Source organism: Gallinula chloropus (genome assembly GCF_964237585.1).
Source record: "Gallinula chloropus genome assembly, chromosome: 1".
Taxonomy (NCBI): domain Eukaryota; kingdom Metazoa; phylum Chordata; class Aves; order Gruiformes; family Rallidae; genus Gallinula; species Gallinula chloropus.
In genome coordinates this window covers 35,906,974-35,931,688 of record NC_140085.1, presented here as the reverse complement: position 1 = coordinate 35,931,688, position 24,715 = coordinate 35,906,974, and the positions used below count along the sequence as shown (strand labels likewise).

Genomic DNA, 24,715 nt, shown 5'->3' with positions numbered 1-24,715 from the left:
CTACTAGGTGATGACAGGCAGGAGGATCCAGCCACGGATCCAGAGGTTTACTGCCCAGAGTTGATACTGACATGGATTTGCCATAAGTGTAAGGTAGACCCTTCCGCCCTGCTTGTATTTTGAGGATATTTATAAGCAACCACTGATGTATCAGCAATCACACACAGCCGGGTAAACAGCTTGATTGACCAGAAACACATGACTAATATGTCATATTGCAGTATTTTTACTGATTTCTGCATCATCAAGGATTTTTCAGGGTTAGGATGACTTCTAGTCATTAACTCCATTGTTGTCCTCTTGTTTTCCATTTAAAGTTCGTTCAACTAATTACTCAATAAATCCCTTATATGGCCCTGACATTTACTCTCTTTCAACAAGCTGAAAGAGACAACATTTATTCCACAGCTTGTTTGATACAAGCTTCTATACAGCCCTGGAACACAAGGCAGTAGGTGGGAAGTAGTGAATACTGTTACCACAATGATGAAAATGAATGCAGATCTTGAATGTGACAATTTGGCAGAGGGCTGTTCAAGCTGCTGTCTGCCAGCACTTCCAAGCACACAGAGAGCACAAGTCACACAAACAGCACAAATGAAAATAAAGTCATTTTGGAATCTTTCTAATTTATTTTGTTGGGTTAGATGGATTCCTTCCCAGAAATGAAAGACAGAAGGGCCTTATACCAGTCTGAAGTTCAAACTTTTCATTTTAATCATGTAATACCTACATAAAGACCTTCTTTTCTGATTCAGTATTGGCAAACTGAAATTGGCAGACAGAATTAGAAATGCTGACTGAGGAGCAGAAGCAGAGGTAACCATAGTTCATGTATCAGCTAAAACTTTCAGATGGACATACCCTACACATGCAACGTGCTGATGCTGTAACATGAGGTTAATTTGCTTTAGAATCATAGAATAGCTCAACTTGGAAAGGACCCATAAAGATCAGTGAGTCCAACTCCCTGCTCCTTGCAGGAACACCTAAAGCTAAACCACATGACTAAGTGTCATCCTGACACTCCTTGAACTCTGACAGGCTTAGGGCTGTGACCACTTCCCTGGAGAGCCTCTAACAGTGACTGACCATGCTCTCAGTGAAGAACCTTCTCCTAAAGTCCAATTGACACTGTTAGATCACCTTAGACAGAGAGGGTGGTGAGGTGCAGGAACAGGCTGCTCAGAGAGGTGGTGGATGCCCTGTCCCTGGAGGTGTTTAAGGTCAGGTTGGATGGGGCCCTGGGCAATCTTGTGTAGATCTGGGCCCTGTCTGTGGCAGGGGGATTGGAACTCTATGATCCTTGGGGTCCCTTCCAACACACGCCATGCTATGATTAGTAACTAACACACAGTGGATTTTTAAGATACATTATCCAATATAAATATACATCAGATCATTAGGAATAATTTCATATTTCTGTACAAATACAAGGTTGCAACTGAAAGGATTGCTAAGTAAAAAGTAATCTCCTACAGACCAGTTCAAGGACAACTCAGACAAAAGCTAGAGAACTCTGATGGAAGGTGACTACACCATTGTTAGGATTTTTGTCTTCACTACTGCAGCAGAAATGTTTGCATGGAAAGAACGCCTCCATTCCTCCAGTATTCAGCACCTGTTTATTGCCCAGCAGTTTGCTGAGATATCATAATTAGACTGTTAACTATAAGGAGAAAATAAGCTGCAAGGCACAAAGTCTGCTGAAGCGGTTACTAACCTGGCCAGCAAGGTTTCTCCTTCTTGCAGTCTGAAGGCAATGGGCACACTGTCTGAAGGGTCTGGTTTTCAACAGTTTCAACCAGAGACAACAGACACAAACTGAAACACAAGGGGTTCCCTCTAAACATCAGGAAAGACTTTTTTTTTTTTACTGTAAGGGATACCAAGCACTGGCACAGTTTGCCCAGGGAGGTTGTGGAGTCTCCATCCTTGGAGATACTGAAAAGCCACCTGGACATGGTCCTGGGCAACCAGCTCTAGGTAGCCCTGCCCGAGTAGGGCAGTTGGACCAGATGACCTCCAGAGGTTCATTCCAACTTCAACCTTTCTGTGATCCTTGGATTTTTTTAGAAGTTCTAGCAGCTACTTTGCTTGTTACTTAGCTTCTACGGTGTCATTTTATATAGTTGAACATCTATTTTACACCCATGAAAAGTGAGTGCAGCATTTGTGAACATCAGTCATTCAGGTCTCAAGCTATTTTTCTCTGCCATGCCCATGTTCAGTTAGGAGCTGGGGGAGGGAATGTTCTTCTTCCTTCTGTCTTTTTATTGATCATCCTACATATGTACAGATAACTGTAAAAAACAAAGATGATGGTGGTATCTGAATTTCCCACTTCACAGGGACAGGAATGTGTTTGGGCTAGTGCTCAGCCACTGTTTAGTTTAGGGCTGAATGTTCTACCTTGCTTGCTAACAACTCTACCTGTGAAGAAGAGCCGAAGGACTGATTAAGAGCACGTTTTGCTAAAAACTATCTTTGGAGAAGAGCTAAAAGGCTGATAAAGAGGAAACATCCCACCCCAGGAGGAGCGAGAGCTGGGGGACAGCCAGAGAGGCCTGGGGACAGCCAGAGAGGCCTGAAGTCAAGAAAATCCACAGTAACTAGTGGAAAGGTAAAGGTGGCAGGGGGAATTCGTGACCACCCATCCAATCAAAGGTCTGTGCAAATTACTGCCTTGCACCTTCAAGGAGCATGCTAAGTTGAACATGCTTGACCAATAGTAGATAATGTGGTAATTACTATCCAATTAGTGTAAATGTAGGTGGGTTGTTCTAATCCTGTACCAAGATCAGTATGCTGTAGATGCTGTGTGGAATTACCACCTAGCGCCCATCTCTGTGCAGACATGGAATAAACCAAGTGCCTCTGCTCCGTGTGTATATTGGTGTACTGCATACCAAGCAACAACCCCACTTTTGGGACAACAACAGGAGTAGGGAACATTTCTTTTTTGATTTACTACCATATTATACCGTCTCTGAACCTTGTAGCCTGTCCCCAAAGGGAATAAAGGACTGGCGTACCTCCTCTTTTTGACAAGTTGTCAGCCTCCAACACACCTCCAAGGCATTAGCTCTAAGATGGTATTATGTCATTTATGCTTACCAACATGAGCTGACCTTAAAGGCAAATTTTCTTTCCCCTCCCACCTTCCCCTTCACATCTCCCTTCCTCTGGTGCGTTGACTGCAGCAGAATTGAAACCCATTAATTCTCCTATACTGAGTTGCTTCATAGTCTGTGTGTGGACAAATGAGGTCAAGGACTGGAAGCAAAGGCATTATCTTCTGGAACAGTTTGTGAAAGTTTCACCCAACCTGGAGGTGAAAAGATGCAGAGGGTACCTGCAGATACACCAGCTGTGTCCAGTGCTCCATCTGGCAGACAAGCGTCTGACGGAGGGACACAAAGACAATGATGCCAAGTGAAGTTTGAGCAAGATAAAAATAACAAAAGGTAAAAATTAGAAATTACTAAAGTATGTAAGAATTACCAGAATGCTCATATTGCAAACCATACTGCAAAATTGAGAAGTGTTACATCTGGGGAGAAAAAAATCCCTGCAGCTGTCAGAATGAAGGACTAAGAAAACAATGCTGTGATTTTCTGGAATAAATAAAGGACAAAAGAGATAAAACTAGCTTCATTACTAACTATAATGTTGTTGATAATGCAAAGGCATTCAATTAAGCCTTCTGCATTCAGAAATAAAATAGGTTTGCGTCACATGAGGATGTTGAAATACTTTCATGTGCATTAGCAAACCAAAAGAAAGTTAAACAAACAAGGAGTGGGTATAAATACTTCAAAATCAGCAGATGTAGACAATTTACGGTAGGAAACCATGAAAGAGTTTCCTGAAGAATGCTGCTGTTAATAGATCCAGTAAATCTTAGCATTCCCAGTAAATTCCAGAAGATAACCTAAATAATTTTTCAAAAATAATTATTCAAAACACTAAGCTACATGTAGTCAGACTGCTGCAAGACTATTACCACATTAAAAAAAATTACAAAAGTTCCAACACAATTAACTGGAAGAGAATTAAAAGAAAATACTACAGTCAGAAGAAATGAATGTGTTTTCCAGAAAAATAAAGCTTGTCAAATCTGATATTCACTCCTGAATATATCTATATTGTTCCATGAAGTTGAAATTATGCTGCTATGCAGAGAAAAACAGAGAAATATCAAAATCTTGCAAGATTAACTGGACAGGATCTACAAATAAGCTTTGATAGAAAAGTGTCATCAAAGAGCTGTTTATGGTCACAAAGGACATACCATTAATAAAAGCCTTCATCAGTAATTGGGAAATAAATATAAAATCACAGCTGATGAAGCTTGCAGGCAACAATACCTGGCAAGACAATAAACAGTGATAATGCCTTCAGGTGCACAGAGGAACCTGCATCACTGTGGTGAAACGGCACCAGGCTGAGCTCAGTTTAACAAAGACAAATACCCCACATAGAGAAACATAGTTCTTATCTACAATGGAAAGTAAGCTAACACAAGCATCCAATGTATGCATTCAGAAAGGACTAGGAAAAATTTACCTATGTATTAAAATTACTAAGTCCTTAGCTCTACTGAATCATGTATACATCCCATCCTGGCCCCAAAATTTTAAGGGGGACTCTGGAAAACTGTTGAAGGTAGGAAAAAAAAAAAAAAAAAAAGAGCCACAAAACTCGAATGGTATTTGGTTTAGTGAGAGAGAGCTCATAAGGTTGATGTTTGGCTTATTCAAAAGGAAACTGAGAAATGATTTGACTACAACACCTAAGCACCTTCACCAGGAGAAGCTGCAGGATGTTAAGGAGCTTTTTGTCCTATTGGAGGGAGGCATAAAAAGAATCAGTGGCTAGAAGCTAATGCTGGAAAAATTAGAAAGAGACACGAGGCATACACTTCACACCATGAAAGCACTGAACGACGGCAGTGGACTGGGAAAGGGAAGTATTTTCCATCTTCATGCCTCCAAACCAGGAATGGGCATTCTTCTGAGAGGTATGATTTAGCTGGACATGAGTTGTGCTTTAGTCAAACAAATTATTGAGTTCAGTATGGGAGTAACAGGGAGAAAATTAATGGCTTGTGATATATGAGGGATGAGACTAGATGAACTAATACACACCCCAAGGCTAAACTCCATTAATCGATTTATTGGTGCTTTATGCTGCCATCCATTGCTACGGTATCTGAGCACTTCCATATTAAATCAACAGCAACACTGCAATCCCTGGTGGACTTCAAGGAGCTACTGGAACTTCTGGGTGTAAAATTAATTAGGGAGGGATCTTTTTAACTTTTTTCTAGAGGTCAGAATGTCTGTATTTAGCCTTCTTGTTGTAGGCTGCATGTTACTATATTTCCCTTGTGCTTATGTAGCATTTGCAAGCAATGAGCTAGGTGCAGTACTGCAGGAGGGTTAAGAAACACAGGTACTTTTGTCTCCCCTGATGCTTGCAGAGGTGCCCACAGGTATCATGACAGAACTGTCTGAGTTCCACTTTGCGCTGCTGGTCACATTAATCACACTTGCTTTGCTGATACCAAGAAAAGAAACATGTTTGCATCCTCAGAGAGTCCTAATTCAGATTAAGAGTAGCTGTAGGCCCAACACACCATTCATTGTCAGGCACAAGACATCACTGTAAGAGGCTGACGTGTCCTCTCTAGAGCAATTCACACTGGAAAGCAGTTAGATTTTTATATTTAATGTCTACTATAGACATATGCTATAGGCTAAAGTGTCCTCAAAATATCACCTTAATTCTGTCCTTTTTGTATAGAAGCTCTTCCCAATGTACTATCTGAAAAGTGCACAGTAGTAAGGCAGCTTCTAAATAATTTAGACACTGCTTGAGGTCTAAAACAGCAAAAACAGAGCAAATTCTCCAGATGTTTCATTTTTCTTACAATCACAAACTGATAAGACTTTATTCTTGTAGCGAAATCAGTTTTCATTAATTATACCCTATCCTTCTGGCCAAAGATCAAGGTAGGCAAACAGATTGCTGGAAAAATAAGACACTGACCTATTTTTTAAGCAATATCCTACCATTACTAATTTTTGTTGTTTTATTCATAGTTTTTATGGACCAGTTGAAGAAGGTACTTCTCAAAAACCTGTGTGTTTCAATGGGCTATTTGCAGCTGTTAATTTTTCAGCTAGAACAATTACTTACTGTGCATTCTCAGTTGCTTTCTGTAATCCCTCCAAAATTTTGTTTGGGCTTTTTGAAGTCCTAAGTCAATTTCCTCTCTTTGTACATGCATGGAAAGAAGAGACAACTGCAGACTGCCTTTCCCTCAGAGGTTGTCCAGCACCTGGGGGAACAGGGCAGACACGGAGCCCCTCACACTGCACACCAGGTACCCTGGCTCTTACCTTTTGTTCATGCTGTTCTCCAAAGCCCCGCTGAGCCTGCCTGCCTGAGGCAAGCAGAAGGGCTCAGATCACCTCTGTTTAACTGCAACGGCTTCATCTGCCAAGCTTTCTTCCTAAAAGCATGCCTCAAGTAAAAAAAAGCCTTTATCTCCAGAGAAAAATAGAGATTAAAATTTTGTAATGGTCTAACACAAAGCTGAAAGGAAAAAACAGGTTTATGCCCTGAGCTACAGCCAGGAAACACAGGGTACTGCTTAGGACCTACTTTGGGTCAAGAACATGCTTATGTGCCAGATACATACTCATCCATGAGCACCCTGGAGAGCGCAGCATGCCCACACCCTGTACCCTTTTGGCTTGAGATGGCACAGTTGTCTCATCACAGCCAATAGCCCCGTCCTGAAAGCATGGACCTGGTGGCAGAAGAAATGCTGGCTAGTGGGCACACAGGCCACCAAGATCCAGAAAGAGCATCATAAGAGAAACAGATGGACTGACACTAATCCCTGGGACAGCCAGCCAGCAAGGATTCTGGAGGGGTTGTAGAGAAAGGAGACAGGCCAGGCACAACAAGCAGGAAAGGTGAGTGCCCACATCAGGCAGTGAACCCCCTATACATCACCTTTAGTTACTAAGCTAATGAAAAATGTCAAATCAAACGACAAATGCAGCGTGTAACACATACCCTGGATAGCAAATGTGGCGTTTACTTCTTGGGTTTAGATCTGCAATCCCAATTCACCTCAGATAGCGCTAACCAGGTGTGGTAAAAGTGTAAAACAAAGCAATAAAACATGGAACACTTAAAAAACAAAAATGGGAGTACCAGTGACTAGTCAGAAACTGCATGGCATCATCCTTCTGAAGTTTCATAATATCCAACAGGCAAGCAGAGCGTCTCCGAGGCACCAGCTGCTCAGCGAGACAGAGTAGGTTGGACTAAAACATCAGCTTTAATTAAATTTAATTTCCTAGTCTTGAATCAGGAGTTAAAACTGATTATATTGCTTTCATTTTCTTGGAAGCCTAAAAACCCCCCGTGCCCTAAATACTCATTAATTCAACCACAAAGATTTGCAGTTTAGGGTAACTTCTACATCTACTTTTGTATTTCACAGCAATTCCTATGAATATTACAGCTGATTTGATGTGAATCGCTCTAGTAAAACGCATACACAAATGACTGGCAGAACATTAATATTTGTCAGACAGACAAAAAAGAAAAAATGAACCTGTTGTACACAGATTATAATTCTGAGAATGAAAACATGATATTAAATGACCCAAGGGGAGAATAGGAGAGCAAGTCACCTCTCAGAATATGAAGGCAGTAGAAAAAAGCATTAGGCTATTCTAATAAATTGTTCATCTCAATTGGCTTAATAATTTAATATGAACTAGATAAAATAGAAAGGCCCTTTAGGAATACACAAAAAGCATTTTTAGAAATCAGTGTTTGATGTTAGAAATAAGTGAGGAAATTAAAGGTGATGCAAACTAGCAGCACTTCTCCAAGCAGTGAGGAAGCCACAGGTAAGTTCTGTCTGCACTCCATCACCTCACAGACATCTGAAGGGCAGAAATGATCCCCAGCAGCTGAACCTCATGGTCCCTTTCCCCTTCAAGGGGCCATTTATTAAATTAAACTCCTAAATTTTTGCTTTGCTTGGAGATGAAAAGCAAATTGATAGACTACCTGTGGAAAATAGCAGAAGGAAGGGGAATTCAGAGCAAGAACTTCAGTTCCACGGGTACCTTGAAATGCAGTCACAAGTCTTAAAGATTGAGGACTTAAGAATGATTATATCCTTACAGGTTTCTAACAGACTTACTTTGGGAACATGGTATACCTCTATCTTACAAGTTTGGCACTCTTAAACCAGCAATAAACTATATCAAACCTGCCAAGTCCTGCTTTTGATAAGCAGTGCAAGAGAAATGTCTTGACTTTGTTAAGGCCCATGACCAGTGAAGGCATATTCCTAAATGAAGGTCTTAAAGCATCAGGAGAAGCAGCCCGGTTTATTACCCGCTCCTTTGACAAAAATGCAGAAAGTTGGGGTTTGATTTGTTTTGGGGGGTGGGGGGTGTAGGGGAGTGGGGGTGGTTTATAAGTGTCATGTGGAATTTTAAAGAGAGCTGGTCAGGAACTAGCAAGACCTAACAAACCACAGCTTTCCCACCTCCCCTTTCAACATGACCATTAGAAAACCACTAAAATCAGTATCACTAAATAGAAGCAAACAGGAGAGTTGTTACTGGTTTCAGAATTAAGATAGGGTGATACCGAGTATCTTCAGTGAAGATTTATGGTCCCTTTCCTTGGAGTTCACAGCACAAAAGGAACCAGCCTTTTAGGAGATACCTGCCTGTCCCTCCACATAAGGGTCCGACACAGGAAACACCAAATTATTTGACTGAACAGGAAAAGCCAAATTATTTGACTGAACCAAGGATGGTAACACTTAGACCTACCAAACCAGAAACTAGACTTAAGGATAATATATTCTTTCAGAATTGTTAATTATTTTTCCATAATCTGTAGCCATCTAGGCTATTGTGAAAAATTCTGTGTTCCTTGTAATCTCAGTATTTAACCCCTACACATCCAGTTGGAACCTAAAACAGGGAAATGGAATCAAATATGGACATTAAAAACAGAAGCAAAGTAGATCCCTGGTTTGTGCAACTAAGGTGGCACTCAGATACAGGGTGAGTGTTTAAAATCCAGATCTAGAAGTGACAGTCACTACTCTGATTAAAGGAACTTGCAATCATATAGATCAAGCAGGTAGACAGGCAAGCCAAGCATCTATCAGAAGAGAGGACAGGGATAATATTAATTCGTTCGGGGAAGAAAGTACCCAGTCGTCACTCAAGGAACAAAACAACTTTACTAAATGTTCAAAAATTCCTCCTACCAACATCCCTCAAAAGCAATCTGAAAGAAAAAAAAACCCAACCACAGTAGGACTACAGGTCCTCCTTTAATTACAGATCTCTCTGCAAAGAGACCTGCAATAACATCTCCAGTAATTTTTATAAGCAGTCAAATGAAAGAAGAGCTTAGTGATTATCTTTTAAAAGCAGTGCAGGGAAAAGAGGGGAGGGGGAGGAGAAAGAGGGGTTGTAGGGATTTGCTACCAAACACACCAGAAGGTGCACATCTAAGTTTAAATGAGCACTCTCCAGAGAATCAAACACAGCTGCATAAAGCAACGGCGCAACTGAAGAGATGCAACTGAACTTCCTCATCACAAGAATTTCCGATTACTTAATATTCCTCCAAGAAACATAAAAGTTTAACAGGCCCACAAAGGCTTAAAAAAATGCATTTGAGAACAACAAATCTTAAATTTTATGACAGCCTTGGAGGACAAACTGTTCTTACATAAATCCACTAAGTGGTTACAAGAGAGAGATTTTGAGAACTACTTTAAAATGAGATTTTCTCCTCACTTCCTGAAGTGGAAAATTCGCTATTATCTCTGCAAACACCTTCTGTTTTTAAGCCTGACTAATAGTTTCTACTAGTCTACTAGGACTACATAGCAACTGTGAAGCAACCTGCATTTCTATAGAAAATTATCCTGCATTATTTAAGATTTGGCAGTTAAATACAAAGAGCAAGTTATGAGTGTTTCTCTGCAGAGCTAAACTTGGATGAGCATCCAAGAGAGAAACTGAAGTACATACTCCAATGTTTCACTGGGTTCATGCTTTGCTCACTTGGGCAACTTGAGGAAATAACTTGGCTGTTATTTGTGCAAAACTTTGTAGGAATTTAAGTTGTTCTTATCAAACATCTACAGATAAATGCAGCTGGACAGAAGCGAAGTGTCAAAAAAAGAAACAGAACAGAAGAAAACTAAAAAGATTAGAAACATGACAGGAGAAAACTCTAGGTTCCTTTTGAAAAATACAAGTTACGACATCACTTCTGAGCATTTCTGTGCACAGAAGTGGTCAGACTGACAGCAACAACAACATAAGACACCTCTAAGATCTGTTCCAAGGTCCATGGTGATCAGGTCTTCATATTACTTCTACTGTCTCTGCTGGAAAAGCATCCGCTTCCTGCTAATGAAGAAAAGCACCATACCCTCGACATTATACTTCTCTGCAACTTATTTTAATACACAAAATTACTGGAACTATTCCAAATGTCATCCATTCATAAAGTGGGCAGGGAAGCTATGATAATGATGGTAATCATATTAGATACCACAGGAGAGAATGCAAAAATAATAACTATTCAAAATGGATAATTTATTTTAAAAAAAAAACAAAACCCAAAGGAGACAGCCTACACATTCATTTAAATTATACAGGAATATTCCACATAACCAGGTCAAAACAGCCCTGTACAGGCAAGTAAACAAATATTGTTAAACCTGCTTGACAGTTGAGGATGATGGGGAGCAGAGATTTTCCTTGCAGCCCTGAGGATGCCACACCAGAGCAGGAAGGCTTTGATCCCATGGGGAAACCTACACTGGAGCAGGCTCCCGGTAGGACCTGTGGACCCATGGAAAGAGGGACACACACCAGAGCAGGCTTCCTGGCAGGACTTGTGAATCTGTGGGGAACTCATGCTGGAGCAGTTCATGAAGCCTTGCAGCCTATGGGAAGGACTTACATTGGAGAAGTTGGTGGAGGATTGTCTCCTGTGGGAGGGACCCCACGCTGGAGCAAGGGAAGAACGTGAGTTCTCCTCCCTGAGGAGGAAGGAGCAGCAGAGTCAATATGCAATGAACTGACCACAACACCCATTCCCCATCCCCCCTGTGCCTCTGGGGACAGGAGGAGGGAGAAGTCAGGGGTGAAACTGACCCCTCAAAGAAGGGATGGAGGGACATGTATTAATATTTGGCTTTACTTTGCATTATTCAACTCTGATTAGATTGGTAATAAATTACATTATTTTTCCCAGGCTGAATCTGTTTTGCCTATGAAGGTACCTGGTGAGCCATCTCTCCCTGTCCTTACCCCGAGTTTTTCATTGTATCTTCCTTCCCCCACCCAGCTGAGGAGTAGAATGACAGAGCAGCTTTGAGGGGCACCTGGCCTCCAGCCAGGGACAGCTCATCACAACACGTAAAAGAAAAAGCTGAAGACAAATTGATACAAAAATCAGTATTTATGTAAAAAAATAATGCATTACATATTGTCAAATCAGTCAATAACAGTTTTCACCTTCACACAGATTTTCAGACTTCAAAGTGTTACACAACTAGACAAAGAGACTGTAACTACCTGTGAGGCAGACTGCTTCCTCCTTCCCATCCCAGAAATTTATACCCTGAGCCAGCAGGGAGATTAGGAGCAGATATAAACTCTGCTTACAACGGAGTGCTAAAGCATTTATCCAGCTCACATGGATCTGGGAGTCAGAGCCAGCCTGCCTTTCAGAAACAGCCACAAAAATGAAGCTTCTAAAACAGGGTTGGGATGAAGGTGCAAGTCAGCAAGTGGCTCCTCCATGTTTAACAAACAGGAACTTTTCTAGCATCCAAAAAACTCACTTTAAGAAAACTTCATCTCAGTCAGGTTAGCCAATGTCAAATTTACTTTACAAATACATCTCATACCATGCAGGTTTTAATAACATTTTACCATAACACTAGAACTTAGCCTTTTTCTTCATTTTTAATGGCAAAAAGTCTGTATTACATAAACAGGACTTTTTTTCCCCCACTAAAATCACTAAAGAAAGCCTAATCCTTACCTGTTGTAAATCACTATTATTGTACTGAGGGTAATGAATTTCTGTTGAGAGTCTGCCCCAAAACTATTTTAAAGCCATGGTATTAAAAAAAAAAATATGGTAACAGGATACATGCTCTAAGAAACCCATCTAATACAAAGTCTGATGAAGCATCAAAACTCTTATTACAATTCTTCACTTGTAGGTACTAAATACTCTATAATAATAAGCAGGTAATAATTCTTGGTAAGGAAATACAACAGCAAGAGTCTTCCACATTTTTTTCTTCAAAAATGCCCTATAAAGCTGCAAACCCATGTAGTTTTTAAAAAACAGACAACTTCAAGTTGATTCTTTGCTAAAACCCCTTCAATTCTAATCTATATTTTGGCCACGATGGCTCAACAATGTTGAAACAAATGCTGTAATTAAAAGCTCTGCTATTTACAGAGAAAAACCTGTATCACATGCTAGTTATTTTCTCAGAATATCATACTTATAGTGTGCAGTTTAAATCTAATATAACGAAACAGATTGTCAAAACAGTACTTCAACATGTAAGAGATGAACATATAAAGGCACATACAGATTGTCCATGACTATATCACATTTCTTTGAAAACAGAGCATTTTCTGCACTTGTAAACAACTTTGTTTACATAAAGGCTTACACCTTTAAAGTGAAGTTAGTGCTGCCAACTCAGTTATTGCAACATTCACAGTTTAAGAGAATTTTAGACAACATATGAGGTACAATCCCAAATGGAGCCTCCTCCATTTTTTTCCTTGTTGATTTGATCATTAGGCAACTGAATTTTGTAGATTAAACCACGGATCACAGAAGCCAGTAACACCCAAATCACTGGATCCAAGATAAACATTAGCAGTAATTAAACTTCAAAAGAGTAAAAAGTCACCTTTGCAGAAAAAAAGTTCCTGTTCTTCATTACATGAGTGTTTTCTTCATCTTTATGGACGCTAGTAAACTTTTATTTGGGCACATTAAGAGCAGATTCAAGCCATATTAGAATTTTTGCACCTTTTGAGCAGTACTGATTCAGTCTCCTGATTAAACAGCTTACAGTAAAAATCACCTTCCTTTTGCTCTTCTGACAGACAAGTCTCTTACACTTTTTGTTAGCTGCTTTATGAACACTTTGTATACTTTTCCACAGTATGTATGCATGGTCTTCTGTAATTCCAGTTCTAGGGGCTCCAACAAGGAATGAAACAAGTCATCTCCAAATGAATACTGTAAAGAGGTTAAGAAAAGAAGATTTAAGGTCAGTATGGAAAAGCCTAATTGTTCAGCATGATAAAAGAGTTCTATAAAACCGCCTCTGAACATCTTATTTGCTTTCTGTAGGTTTATTAAATGCTTTCAAGACCTCAAACTTCTGAATAGAGTATTTGAAAAGCACCTCTGAATAAGAGAAACGGGATTCAATAAGCTTTCAATAAGCCTAACAAGCAAGATAAAAAAAAACCCAAACAGTAACAAACAAAAAAGCCCAACCCCAAACAAATGAACATACCCAGACAGGCAAAGAGGAAATTTTAGATTACCTTATTAAAGACATACTATTCAACAACCAACCAGAAATAATTGTAACTTTCTTGAATGACGTATAACTTTTAAGGAATACAATTCTTATCAAATTATAATGAAACCAGTATGAAAAGCAGTGCTACTGAAGTTTCATTAAGCTGAATGATGGTCAAATGTTTAACATGGACATGAAATAAAGAAGTCATTAATTCAATGGTGCAGTATTTTTTCTAAACAAATGATAAGCTAAAACAGCACCTCAAAGTAACATAATTTTGTTCATCTTATTACCACTGAATCAGTGGAGTTTTACATACTTTCTCTGACACATTCATAAAGCAAATGAGATCATAAATAAAAAGAAATAATTTTTTTTCTTCTGTTTTTGACAATGCTCAAAGGAAACAAAGAAATCGTATTTTTATGGAAACACATTCGCTTTCTCTGCAATGTATTCTCAGACCCCCAAAAGTACTTTTCTTCATTTTTATATTCATATGACAACATGTAATAAAGCACCATTAAAATATACTATTGATTTTTGAAGGTTATACACACACAATAGCCTGCTACATTAAAATGTGCATCAGTGCTAAATTTTACAGCTCTTCAGCGAGTATACTGATGTAGTGATAAATAGTTTATTAGATGACTTATTTGCAGAATGAAAAGAAGTCACTGTGCTTAGTATTTAAAGGAACAGCAACGTATTAGTACACACTGTCAAAACACAGCATAAAAATATTTTCTACAATCCGAATCTAGTTACAATTAGATGTTAAACTGCTGCAGTAAATATACACAAACTTCATGAACAAGAAGGTGGGGGGGGGGGCCCATTTTTAAATCTCCAGAAAAAAAATTAAGCTTTTGGTGATCTTCAAACTCACGGTTTACTAGATGAATTTATGAAAGGAATGAGAATAAAGCCTCTTAAAGAAAGATAGACAACAATGTTTTAGAATCCTAACCTAGAAAGAGCATACAGGATGTTTCAAAAGACACTTGTCACAAAAGGAATACCCTGCAATTCTAGCCAAGCAGTAAAGGGCAAACTGGTGAAACACTTAACATTACTTCAAAAGAAAACCAAACCATACCAAAAAAATCCATTTTGTTACAATCAAGTTGATTGATATGTATCAACAAAACCCACAAAAACACATGCAGCTCTGCAGATAAAAGAACACTAAAAAAACTGCACAAGTACAATGCTGTAAACACTTACGTTTTTTATTGCTTCATAGACAGCCCTAAAAGTTGGTTGTTTATCATCATGGTAAACACCTCTGTTTCCATGAAGAATAAATATACCTTCTTCTTCAGCTTCCTTACAATTGCTTCCATAGATGCAGTGGTCAGGCCGATAATTCCATTGGCAAGGAAAGACATAAAGACTTTCTGTGCAGAAAAATGAGAACTCTGGATTCAGTATCAAAATTGTGTCAGGAAATACATTAATTCTCCCTCCCCCCCAAGGCTGCTTCATATTTCTGTACAGTTACTTCTAAAACCTAGCAGCTGATGACACCCTAGCAAGCTCCAACACTGTCTCTCAAAGTAAACAACTTCAATTTCCTGAAAGAAAAGTCCCTTTAATGCTTTCACTGAAAAGTCTGCTAAAAAGAGTATTTTCCTGAAGTTTTGATCATCATAGAAAAGATCAACTTTGTCATGTTGGACTTGGAATCAATGTGGATTTACCTGGATTGTGAAAAAACATGATGTTCAATAGATCCTGATCGCCCCATGTTATGTTCAACTTGTACTTCTTCAGCAGTGGCATTAGAATTTCTCCCCACTGTAACCGGACCGGTGTCATATCATTCTATTGAAGGGAACAAAGCCAAACAATGCACATTCAGGGTAATTATACCTATAAAGAAGGAAGTCCCCTACAGAACCACAGTAATTTGCTTTTCAAATTTACAAATCTCCAACATTTTAAACAAGTGAGCAAATATAAGGAAAGTAGTTACAGACCTTTCAAGCATACTTTATTTCTCAAATATTATTTTATGACAAGGAAAATTGTTATGCATCTCCTACTTCTATTTAACTGCCACATTAAATTTTTGTCTTCATGATTTCCCTCAAACATATTAAACCAAGAGTTCTAAGAAACAGCAAGCAGGGGGTTTTTGTACACCAGTAGGATCTAACACAAACCATATTTAAGTGATGGATGTAAGGACCTGGGCAATATTTAAATACCCATACTTCACACAGTTTCTCTGTCTTTATCAGAGAGTGATAATATAAAACACATTTTTAAGTTAACTTCAAAAAAATTCAAAAGATCAATATAAAATTAATTATTCAATAGTTCCAAACATGTACAGATAAAAAAAATATTGGGTACAAAGCAGCATAGAAAAACATGGAAAACCTTCAAAGCTTTTCAAAAGAATTTTCATTGCAGTAAAAAAAGTTAATTCAAGTTATTGAACTTGAACTTTCACAGCAAAGGCACAACTTTTCCCTAGCAAGAGGCAGCCAGTCTCTAACAGCTGTTACTTAATTCCCAATTTCTTGATTTAGCAAAATGACTTCAAAGGGAAAGCAGGAGTTCTTCTAAGGGCCTGGCTGAAGAGGCACTACTTGGAGTAAGCTGGCCTAAATGAACTCCACGTTACCAAAAGGGTTACTCATCTGCATTTTAACAGGTTACATATTCTAAAGCTAATTTTTTTTCTTTACACCATGTTTAAGATCAACTAGAACAGAAAAGGCACAAGGCTGCTCACTCTGTACCTCCTACTTCAGTTGGGAGAGTGATTATGGAATAACAGAAGTCCCACAGAGACAAAATTGCTGAACAAGTACAGGATTGTGCCCTCAAATCTGTTTAGCCAAGTTGTCAAAAAGAACATTGAACGAGAACTCCAGTATGATTTAGGATGTGTACACAGAAACACCATGTTAAGAAACAGAAAATATTATCAGAAGCACAATATTAAATTTCATAATTATAGTAACAAATACTTTTTCCAAGCTTTCCACTGGCACACTAGAAAGTGCAAAAAAATAGTGGTCCAGTTTTAGTCTTTCCTTAAATAATTTCAGCCATCAAAAATGAAGGGTTTTCAGAACCGAGGACTAAAAAGAAACACAATCACATTTCAGATGAGAATTAATACAAAAAAGATCTATAGCCTGTATTATGTAATAAGCCAAACAGAATATTACAGTCCCTTCTGTCCTAAAAAATTTATGACTATGATTGCTTGCAAGTATTTGATAAGGGCAGGCATAAGAAATGCACAAGAGAATTCTTCTCTAGCAAGAATTATCATTAGGCTCAGTGCAATACGATTAAACAAAAGAAACCACACGCTTAACACCAAGCTAAAACCTCCCAAAAAGCAAATAATTTGGACTGAATCACAGTGGGTAAAGATCACTCCCTCACCTGAACGTTTGCATCCACAGAATATTGACCTGTGGTTTAAAGTCAGTCTCAGTGCTAAGAATTAAAACCAGAATTAAATTAGCTCACCAATACCAGGACAATCATGATAAACTGTATTTATTACAGTATAATATCTTAAGAGCAACCCATAGAAATATTACTTTAAGTTTTTTAAGACATTATTTCATACAATTATCAGTTAACTTGTACAGTCTTAGTAGCAGCAAAATCCATAGTATATCCCAAGGAGATGGAAAGCAGGTAACAGCATAGATCACACTGCCTGGTGTCTAGAAGCAATACTATATGACAAATAGTGCCATTAGGTTTAAGAACTGGAAATTGTAAAAGTTCAATAACCTTTGCATAAATAGAGAAGTTAATATCTAACTTGTAACACTGATGTATAATGAAACAAGTGTAGGAATCACAGAGTAAGAGAAACTATCTGAATACTTATACACTGTCCTTCTTTAAAACTCTCCTGTAACTTGTAGTGAGGTCAAACTGTGAGCAGAATGCTCAAGTTCGATCAGCATTAATGATAAATTGCTTTTCAATAGTAACTCAAGTAAACATGAGAAAAATAACTATGATAACTTAAGGATTTCTGGAGTATAAACATCACCTCCAATATTCAAAAAGTTGCAAAGAAGATTAAATAGGATTAAGAAAAAAAACACAATGATAGTAGGCATTCTGGAAGCCCCATCCCTGGAGATGGTGTTTAAGGTCAGGTTGGATGGGGCTTTGGGCAGCCTGATCTAGTGAAGGTGTCCCTGCCTATGGCAGGGGGGTTGGAACTAGATGATCTGTGATGTCCCTTCCAACCCAAACCGTTCTATTATTCTATGATTTCTGTGATGCCATCAAGCTGATTCAGATAAGTTCTTATGAACCCTTCAAAACTCTGGGGTTTTTTTGAGGGGAAGGGTACAAGAACAAAATAGACATAGAACATTAATTCTCCTAAATGTTTGGTTTATTGTTTGATGAGGTTTATTGTTTGTTTTGTTTAAATGCTGTGATTTAATTAGTCTGACTGCAGGCCCAGAATACTTCTGCCTGGCCAAGACAGGCTTAAGAGAGCTGTCACATTTAGCCTGTAGCAACCTAGTATTACATCTCCAGTCTAGTAGAAAAATGTAAAATTAAGGAAAAATATTCAAATCATAGAGCAATACCTAAAGAAACTGCAGGTCTGTCCCATGATTGACCAATTACATTTTCTTAAGGCCAATGAGAGCAAGCTTTCTGCCTTCTGGTTACATGACTCTGTTCTGGCATAGTGCTAACTAGATGTTTCTGTGAGCTGACTTCACTAACCCAGCAGCAAAGTTTCTTTTTTCTACTCCTAGCAGATTTAATTGAATTGTTGAAGGGACAAAACACCAGAGGCTAGGACAAAGTATGACAGAAAAGCAGGAAAGAATAGCTGGTAAGAGTTGTGAATCTTCCTTTTAGCAGCAATTAGCGCAAACACATCTTATTTCTTGGAACTTGTATTGCATTTGGTTGGGGGGGGTGGGGAGGGGGAAGGAGTGGACTACAGGGGTAGCTGCTGTGAGAAACTGCTAGAAGCTTCTGCCATGTCCCACAGAACCAAAGCCAGCCAGCTCCAAGACAGACCCATCACTGGCCAAGGCTCAGCCCATCAGCAACGGTGGCAGCGCCTCTGGGAAAATGTATTTAAGGAGGGAGGAAAAAAATCCCAAAACAACAGGAGCAACTGCAGATAGAGAAAGGAGTGAGATGATGCGAGAGCAACACTGCAGACACACAGATCAGTGAAGGGGAGGGAGGAGGTGCTCCAGGCACCAGAGCAGAAATTCCCCTGCAGCTCGTGGAGAAGACCATGGTGAAGCAGGCTGTCCCCCTGCAGCCCAGGGAGGTTCAGAGTTGCAAGGATATCCACCAGCAGCCTATGTGGGACCCATGGTACAACAGGGGGGTGCACTCAAAAGAGGCTGTGACACCATGAGAAGCCTGTACTGGAGCAAGCTCCTGGTGGGACCTGTGGCCCGATGGAGAGAAGAGCCCAAGCCAGAGCAGGTTTGCTGGCAGGACTTGTGATCTTGTGAAGGACCCATGCTGGAGCAGTCTGGTCCTGAAGGACTGCACCCCATGGAAGGGACCCACATGGGAACAGGTGGTGAAGAGCTGCAGCCCATGGGAAGGACTTATGTTGGGGAACTCTGTGGAGGACTGTCTCACATGAGAGGGACCTCATGGTGGAGCAGACTGTGAGGAGTCCTCTCTCCAAGGAGGAAGGAGTAGCAGAGACAATGTGTGATGATGAGCTGACCACAACCCCCACTCCCCATCCCCCTGCGCTGCTGTGGGGAGGAGGGAGAGAAATCAAGAGAGTAGTTGAACCCTGAAAGAAGGAAGGGAGGAGTAGGAGGAGATGTTTTAAGATTTGGGTTTTTTTTTTTCTCAATTTGACTCTGAATTGATTGATAAAAAATTTAATTACTTTTCCCAAGCTGAATCTATTCTGCCCATGACAGTATATGGTGAGCGTTCTCTCCATCCTTATCTTGACCCACAGCCTTTTGTTGTATTTTCCTTCCCCTGCCCAGCTGAGAAAGGGAGTGACAGAGTGGCTTGGGAGGCAGGGGGGGACACCCAGCCTCCAGCCAGGGTCAACCCATTACAGAATTTTAGCCTTGAGCAGCATTAAATAAAAGAAAAAAGCACATAATGGCTTAGGTCATAGAAACTCTGTGAACTTTCATCTTTTTTTTGTCTAAAGCATACCCTTGAATGCCTCCTTTACACACAGTATCTGGAGTTATTTTATTCGGGGCTTGTTTGATTTGCTAAGCGCTCATTCTGTTCCCTGAGTGCCCACGCCTCGGGTACAACAATGGCAACAGTCACAGAATCACAGAACCATTTGTGTTAAAAGGGACTTTAAAGACTTTCTAATTCCAACCCCTGAACACGGCGGGGACACCGTCCACTAGACCAGGTTGTCCAAAGTCCCATCTGACCTGGGCTTGAACACAGCCAGAGGGGGAGCAACCACAGCTTCTCTGGGCAGCCTGTGCCAGGGCCTCTCCACCAGTGAAGAATCTCTTCTCAATAGCTAATCTAAATCTACCCTCTTTCAGCTTAAAGCTATTATCCCTGGTACCTTCACTACACTCCCTCTCCAGCTTTCCTGCAGGCCCCTTTAGGTACTGGAAGGCTACTATAAGGTCTCGCTGGAGCCTTCTCTTCTCCGGGCTGATCTCTCAGTCTGTCTTCATAGGCAAGGTGCTCTAGCCCCCTCACCATTTCCATGGTCCTCCTCTGGACTTGTTCCAACAGTTCCATGTCTTTCTTGGGCTGGGGACCCCAGAGCTGATTGCAGTACTCCAGGTGGGGTCTCACCAGAGTTAGAGGGGTGGAAACACTTCACTCAATCTTCTGGCCATGGTGCTTTTAATGTCCTGAATGTGTTTGATTTTCTGGGCTGCAAGGGCACACTGCTGTCTCATGTTGAGCTTCACATCAATCAACACCCTGAGTCCTCCTCAGGGCTGCTCCCAATCCATTCTCTGCCCAGCCTGGGTTTGTGCTTGGGACTGCACCAACCCATGTGTAGGACCTTGAATTTAGCCTCCTTGAACTTCATGTTGTTTGTACATGCCCACCACTCAACCCTGTCAAGATGCCTCTGGATGGCATCTCTTCCCTCCAGTGTATCTACTGCACCACATGACTCTACTTGGTATCATCAGCAAACTAGTGGAGAGTGCACTCAATTCCAATGTCCATGTCTCTGACAAAGATGTTCACTGGTCCTGGTACCGACCCCACCATTCTTCTCTATTCACAAAGCTTTGCTGGTCTACAACTGTTTGTTAAAACACTATCTGCAGTATATGATACATCTCTTCCAGCTTAAAGGTATCTACATCTATAGGTAAACAAATATTCCAAAGTCACCTAATTAACTGTTCCATCTCCTCAATAATTTTGCACATTTCATGTACCCATTAGGCAGGCACTAGCCATCAGATGCTTCACTACCAATCCTAGTCTTACATCCAGTTATGCACTGCTTAATGACCAAACATATATGTGCGTATATACATGTACACATACAGTGCATATATTTGTAATTCATACACAGAGTTTCAAAACACACACGATAGAACCAGAAGGGACAATTTCCATTAGGCACCACAGATAGACAAGTAGCTAAGATACTCATCTGAAACGAACAGGTTTGACAGTCCTAGGAAGACTGAGACTTAAATTAAAAAGTAAGTGGATAAAAGACAATCCTGGATCAATACACAGAACTACATGTTTTCTGCTGCCCAGGTGGGCACTACAACCACTGGCTAAAGTCTCTGGTTCTCCTTTTTATTTATTCATCTTCCGGTTCCTTCTGACTCTTCCAAATCAATGTGACAACAGAAGAAAGATGCTTAACAGCCTCAAGCAGCTTTAATTCTTCAACATGAAGAAACTACAATAGAAAAAGAACCTACAGTTTTAAATTCATCATATTGGACGAATATCCTGATCTAAAACTTCCACTGTTTAGACAAGTGTTCTAGCCCCTAGACAGCCATACAAAAAGGTCTACAGACAACTTTAAAGAGAGAGAAAAATTCCCAGAACTTACATAGACCCTGAGGAAATTGTTCAGTCAACTGAATGAAAATAAACAAATTCAGACCTTCCCATAAGACAAAGTTTTCTAGTTTTACAGAATGCCCAGAGAGGTTGTGGAGTCTCCTTCTCTGGAGACATTCAGAACCTGCCTGGATGCATTCCTGTGAGATCTAGTCTAGGTGATCCTGCCCTGGTCCCTTTCAGCTCACAACATTCTGTGCTTCTGTGAATACATAGTCTTTTTTATTTCTTTTTTACTTCTTACTAGCAAGCAAGAGTGAAAGACTTTTTTATGCTTACCATTAGTCTCAAATGTTCGAGGAATAGCCACAGTGAGCATACAAGCATTCCTGGACAAGTATGTAGTTTAGAAGACATGAAAAAGCAAGGTCCAGAAGCACACATGCATCAGACATGGAAGATGAAGTTTAAGTTTGAAATGACAGTAAAGCCCTGGGAAGGACGCCAAAGAATGATGAGTAATAATTAAGGGCAGAAAATGCTGTGATTCTGACATTTTAAACAACTGAAGTGGAGCCGGGGAATGGGTTCATCCCATTTATTTTTGTTGAAGTCATCAAAAATGGGTTTGAATCATGTACCTTGCTGTTTGGAAGCTTTGCTCTATTTCTCTTTCTCAAGAGAAGCCCTTTCAGAATCCCGACTGTTTAGTACACTTGCACAGCACTGCTCCAATCTCAGTTCCTTTCCCTGAACTGTATGAATGTTAAGCCTGCAACTCCACAAGCAGACTTGGTTAGTACAGTCCATACTGAGTGATTTCAGAAAGAGCAGTAAGAACAACGTTTTCAGGACAACTCAAAGACTTTGTTGTTGTTGTTTTGGTTCCCTACACAAGTTGATGACACACACTCATCTTTACTACAGAAAAAAATTCAGTGGCCCAGTTAGCCAGAAACCATACATCATACTGGGTATACTGAAGGGTCATGAGAAAAGGGTATGGATGTGTGCCTTGCCTTACAGCTGACATCTTATAAATCACAGATATTCACACCCAAAATAAAGAGCAATTATAAAAAAGCACTTCCTCCAAGGCTGGTTTTGGTTTAGCAGTCTGACATGGATCACTGCATAATACAATATAGAACAACAGGAATATGTAAACTGGTATTGTCAGGGCCTGGAAAATACTCCAGCCCTTCAGTACCAAGGGAACAGGGCAATATTCTATTTTGAACTTCAAAATATTCATGAATGATTTCACCTGCTTAAATCTGTACATCTAGACATAAATTTTAAGAAACCATTAATTTTAGGTGATGAAGAGAAAGGCACTTTAAATTGTCCCCTGGAAAACCACAGTTAATTTGAAAGACAATTTGCATTTCCTACATAATCTTACACTTTTGAAAAGAATTAACTCTGATTTTAGTAAGAATGGATCAAGTTTCAAATAAATTGATAAGCTAAGTTGTACTGATAAGCACAACCAGAATCCTGGAAGCTCATGAATAGAAGACCAACCTTGCTCTCAGAGTTTACCACATCAGAAATACCTCACTGTACAGAAATGCATTGTCAGAAGTTGAGATAGACACAGTTTTCAGTCCTGTATTTTTAGTGTGATACTTTTCAATATTTAAATTTCTCCAGATGCTATAATTAAGAAAACAAACAAAGTAGACAACAGAAGATTCACCAATGATATATACAAACAAGCTTTCTTCTTGGGAAAACTATAGGTATATGCTGTATTTACTGTAACTTTATATTTTAACTACCACCAATATAATGTATGTTCCTTTTTCTTAAGTTATCTCTATTTCTATAGTGGAAAAAAAAAAACCTCACACATAGCAAGAATGTGAAGGTCAAAATGAAATCTTTCTTAAATTGGAAGCAGGCATCAAAAGTAATGTTGACTGCAAGTTTACATTGCCCCTCTTATGGGTGCACTTCCAACAGTTTTTACTGTATAGTTATTTTTCCCTACTCAAACCTCTCAAGCATAGAAGCACTTTTTCCCCCAGCATAACCAGAGAACACTCCTTTTGTACTTTTGTTTCAAGTATGTCTGACAAAACTTCTCATCTGTGAAACAATAATAATTTCTGATGCTGCACACACTGCTTTACAAAGTCCTTCCTTTATGAACTTATCAAAAACTATGACTTCAAAGAAAATCAAAAGACACTTATGGTGAGAATTACCTGGTTACAATGTAAAAGATCAAAATTTGGAAGCCATACAGTTAAAATAACTTAGAAAATGTTTTGGCACCACCTCCTGGTCATACTACTACCCACATTTTTAAAGTTCGCTTTGAGTATAGACTGTTTTCTGGGATCTCTACAGTCAAGAAAAAATACCAGAATATTTGCTGACAAATGTAATTTACAGCAGACTATCAAGTCATAGGATCCCTCAGAACCAATTAAAATAATCAAGTAGACTTGAAATTTGGGAATTCCAAGCCTTACAGCGAATGCCATTTAAAAGACACAAGTTAGATACCATTTTAAACAATCCATTTTTCTGAGCATTATTCCAATTACAAAAAAGTATTTTGAAGAACACTGCCCCACATAAATCTGAAGCAGAATTATAATTAAAAGAGGTAAAACTACAGAAGATGCTATAAAGGCAACAGGCATACCTTGAAATACTTTCTCCTGATACGTGTCATATTCATCAGCATGACTCCGGAATTTACTCCAGTTACTCCATAGTAGGGGTGCCTGGCGAAGCGGTTATACCACCCGATACGAGGCTCTTCGTGCTCCGGTGCCATTGCAGCAACTTGTGTGGAGTTGAACTTTCCAAGAAAAGACCAAATATCATCAACAGGTCTCAAAAACAGGATGTCAGTATCAACATACAGGAGCGAATCCACATTTTTGAGGATTAACTGTGAGGGAAAGAAGTTTAAAATGAAAATTTTAAGTTTAATTGAGCTTCTGTTCATAAAACATGTTGTCATTACACAATAATGTTTAATACGTTTTTGTAATCTGAAAACAAATGTACTTCAGACAGTTTATTGTCAATATATTTATCATCATC

At 39.5% G+C, this 24,715-nt stretch overlaps 1 protein-coding gene across 2 annotated transcripts in view; it reads right to left on the bottom strand.

Annotated features, from left to right (window-relative positions):
- Positions 1 to 13,095: 13,095 nt before the first annotated feature.
- Positions 13,096 to 24,715, bottom strand: part of GXYLT1 (glucoside xylosyltransferase 1) — a gene marked incomplete at its 5' end in the record, with an annotated part of 34,249 nt that continues 22,629 nt past the window's right edge. For both annotated transcript variants that reach the window (XM_084264929.1, XM_084264930.1), the window contains 4 exons: positions 13,096 to 13,365; positions 14,891 to 15,063; positions 15,367 to 15,490; positions 24,309 to 24,560. In XM_084264929.1, coding sequence (XP_084121055.1) covers positions 13,204 to 13,365; positions 14,891 to 15,063; positions 15,367 to 15,490; positions 24,309 to 24,560 — 711 coding nt within the window. In that variant the 3' untranslated portion in view covers positions 13,096 to 13,203. The remainder of the gene's footprint in view (positions 13,366 to 14,890; positions 15,064 to 15,366; positions 15,491 to 24,308; positions 24,561 to 24,715) is intronic.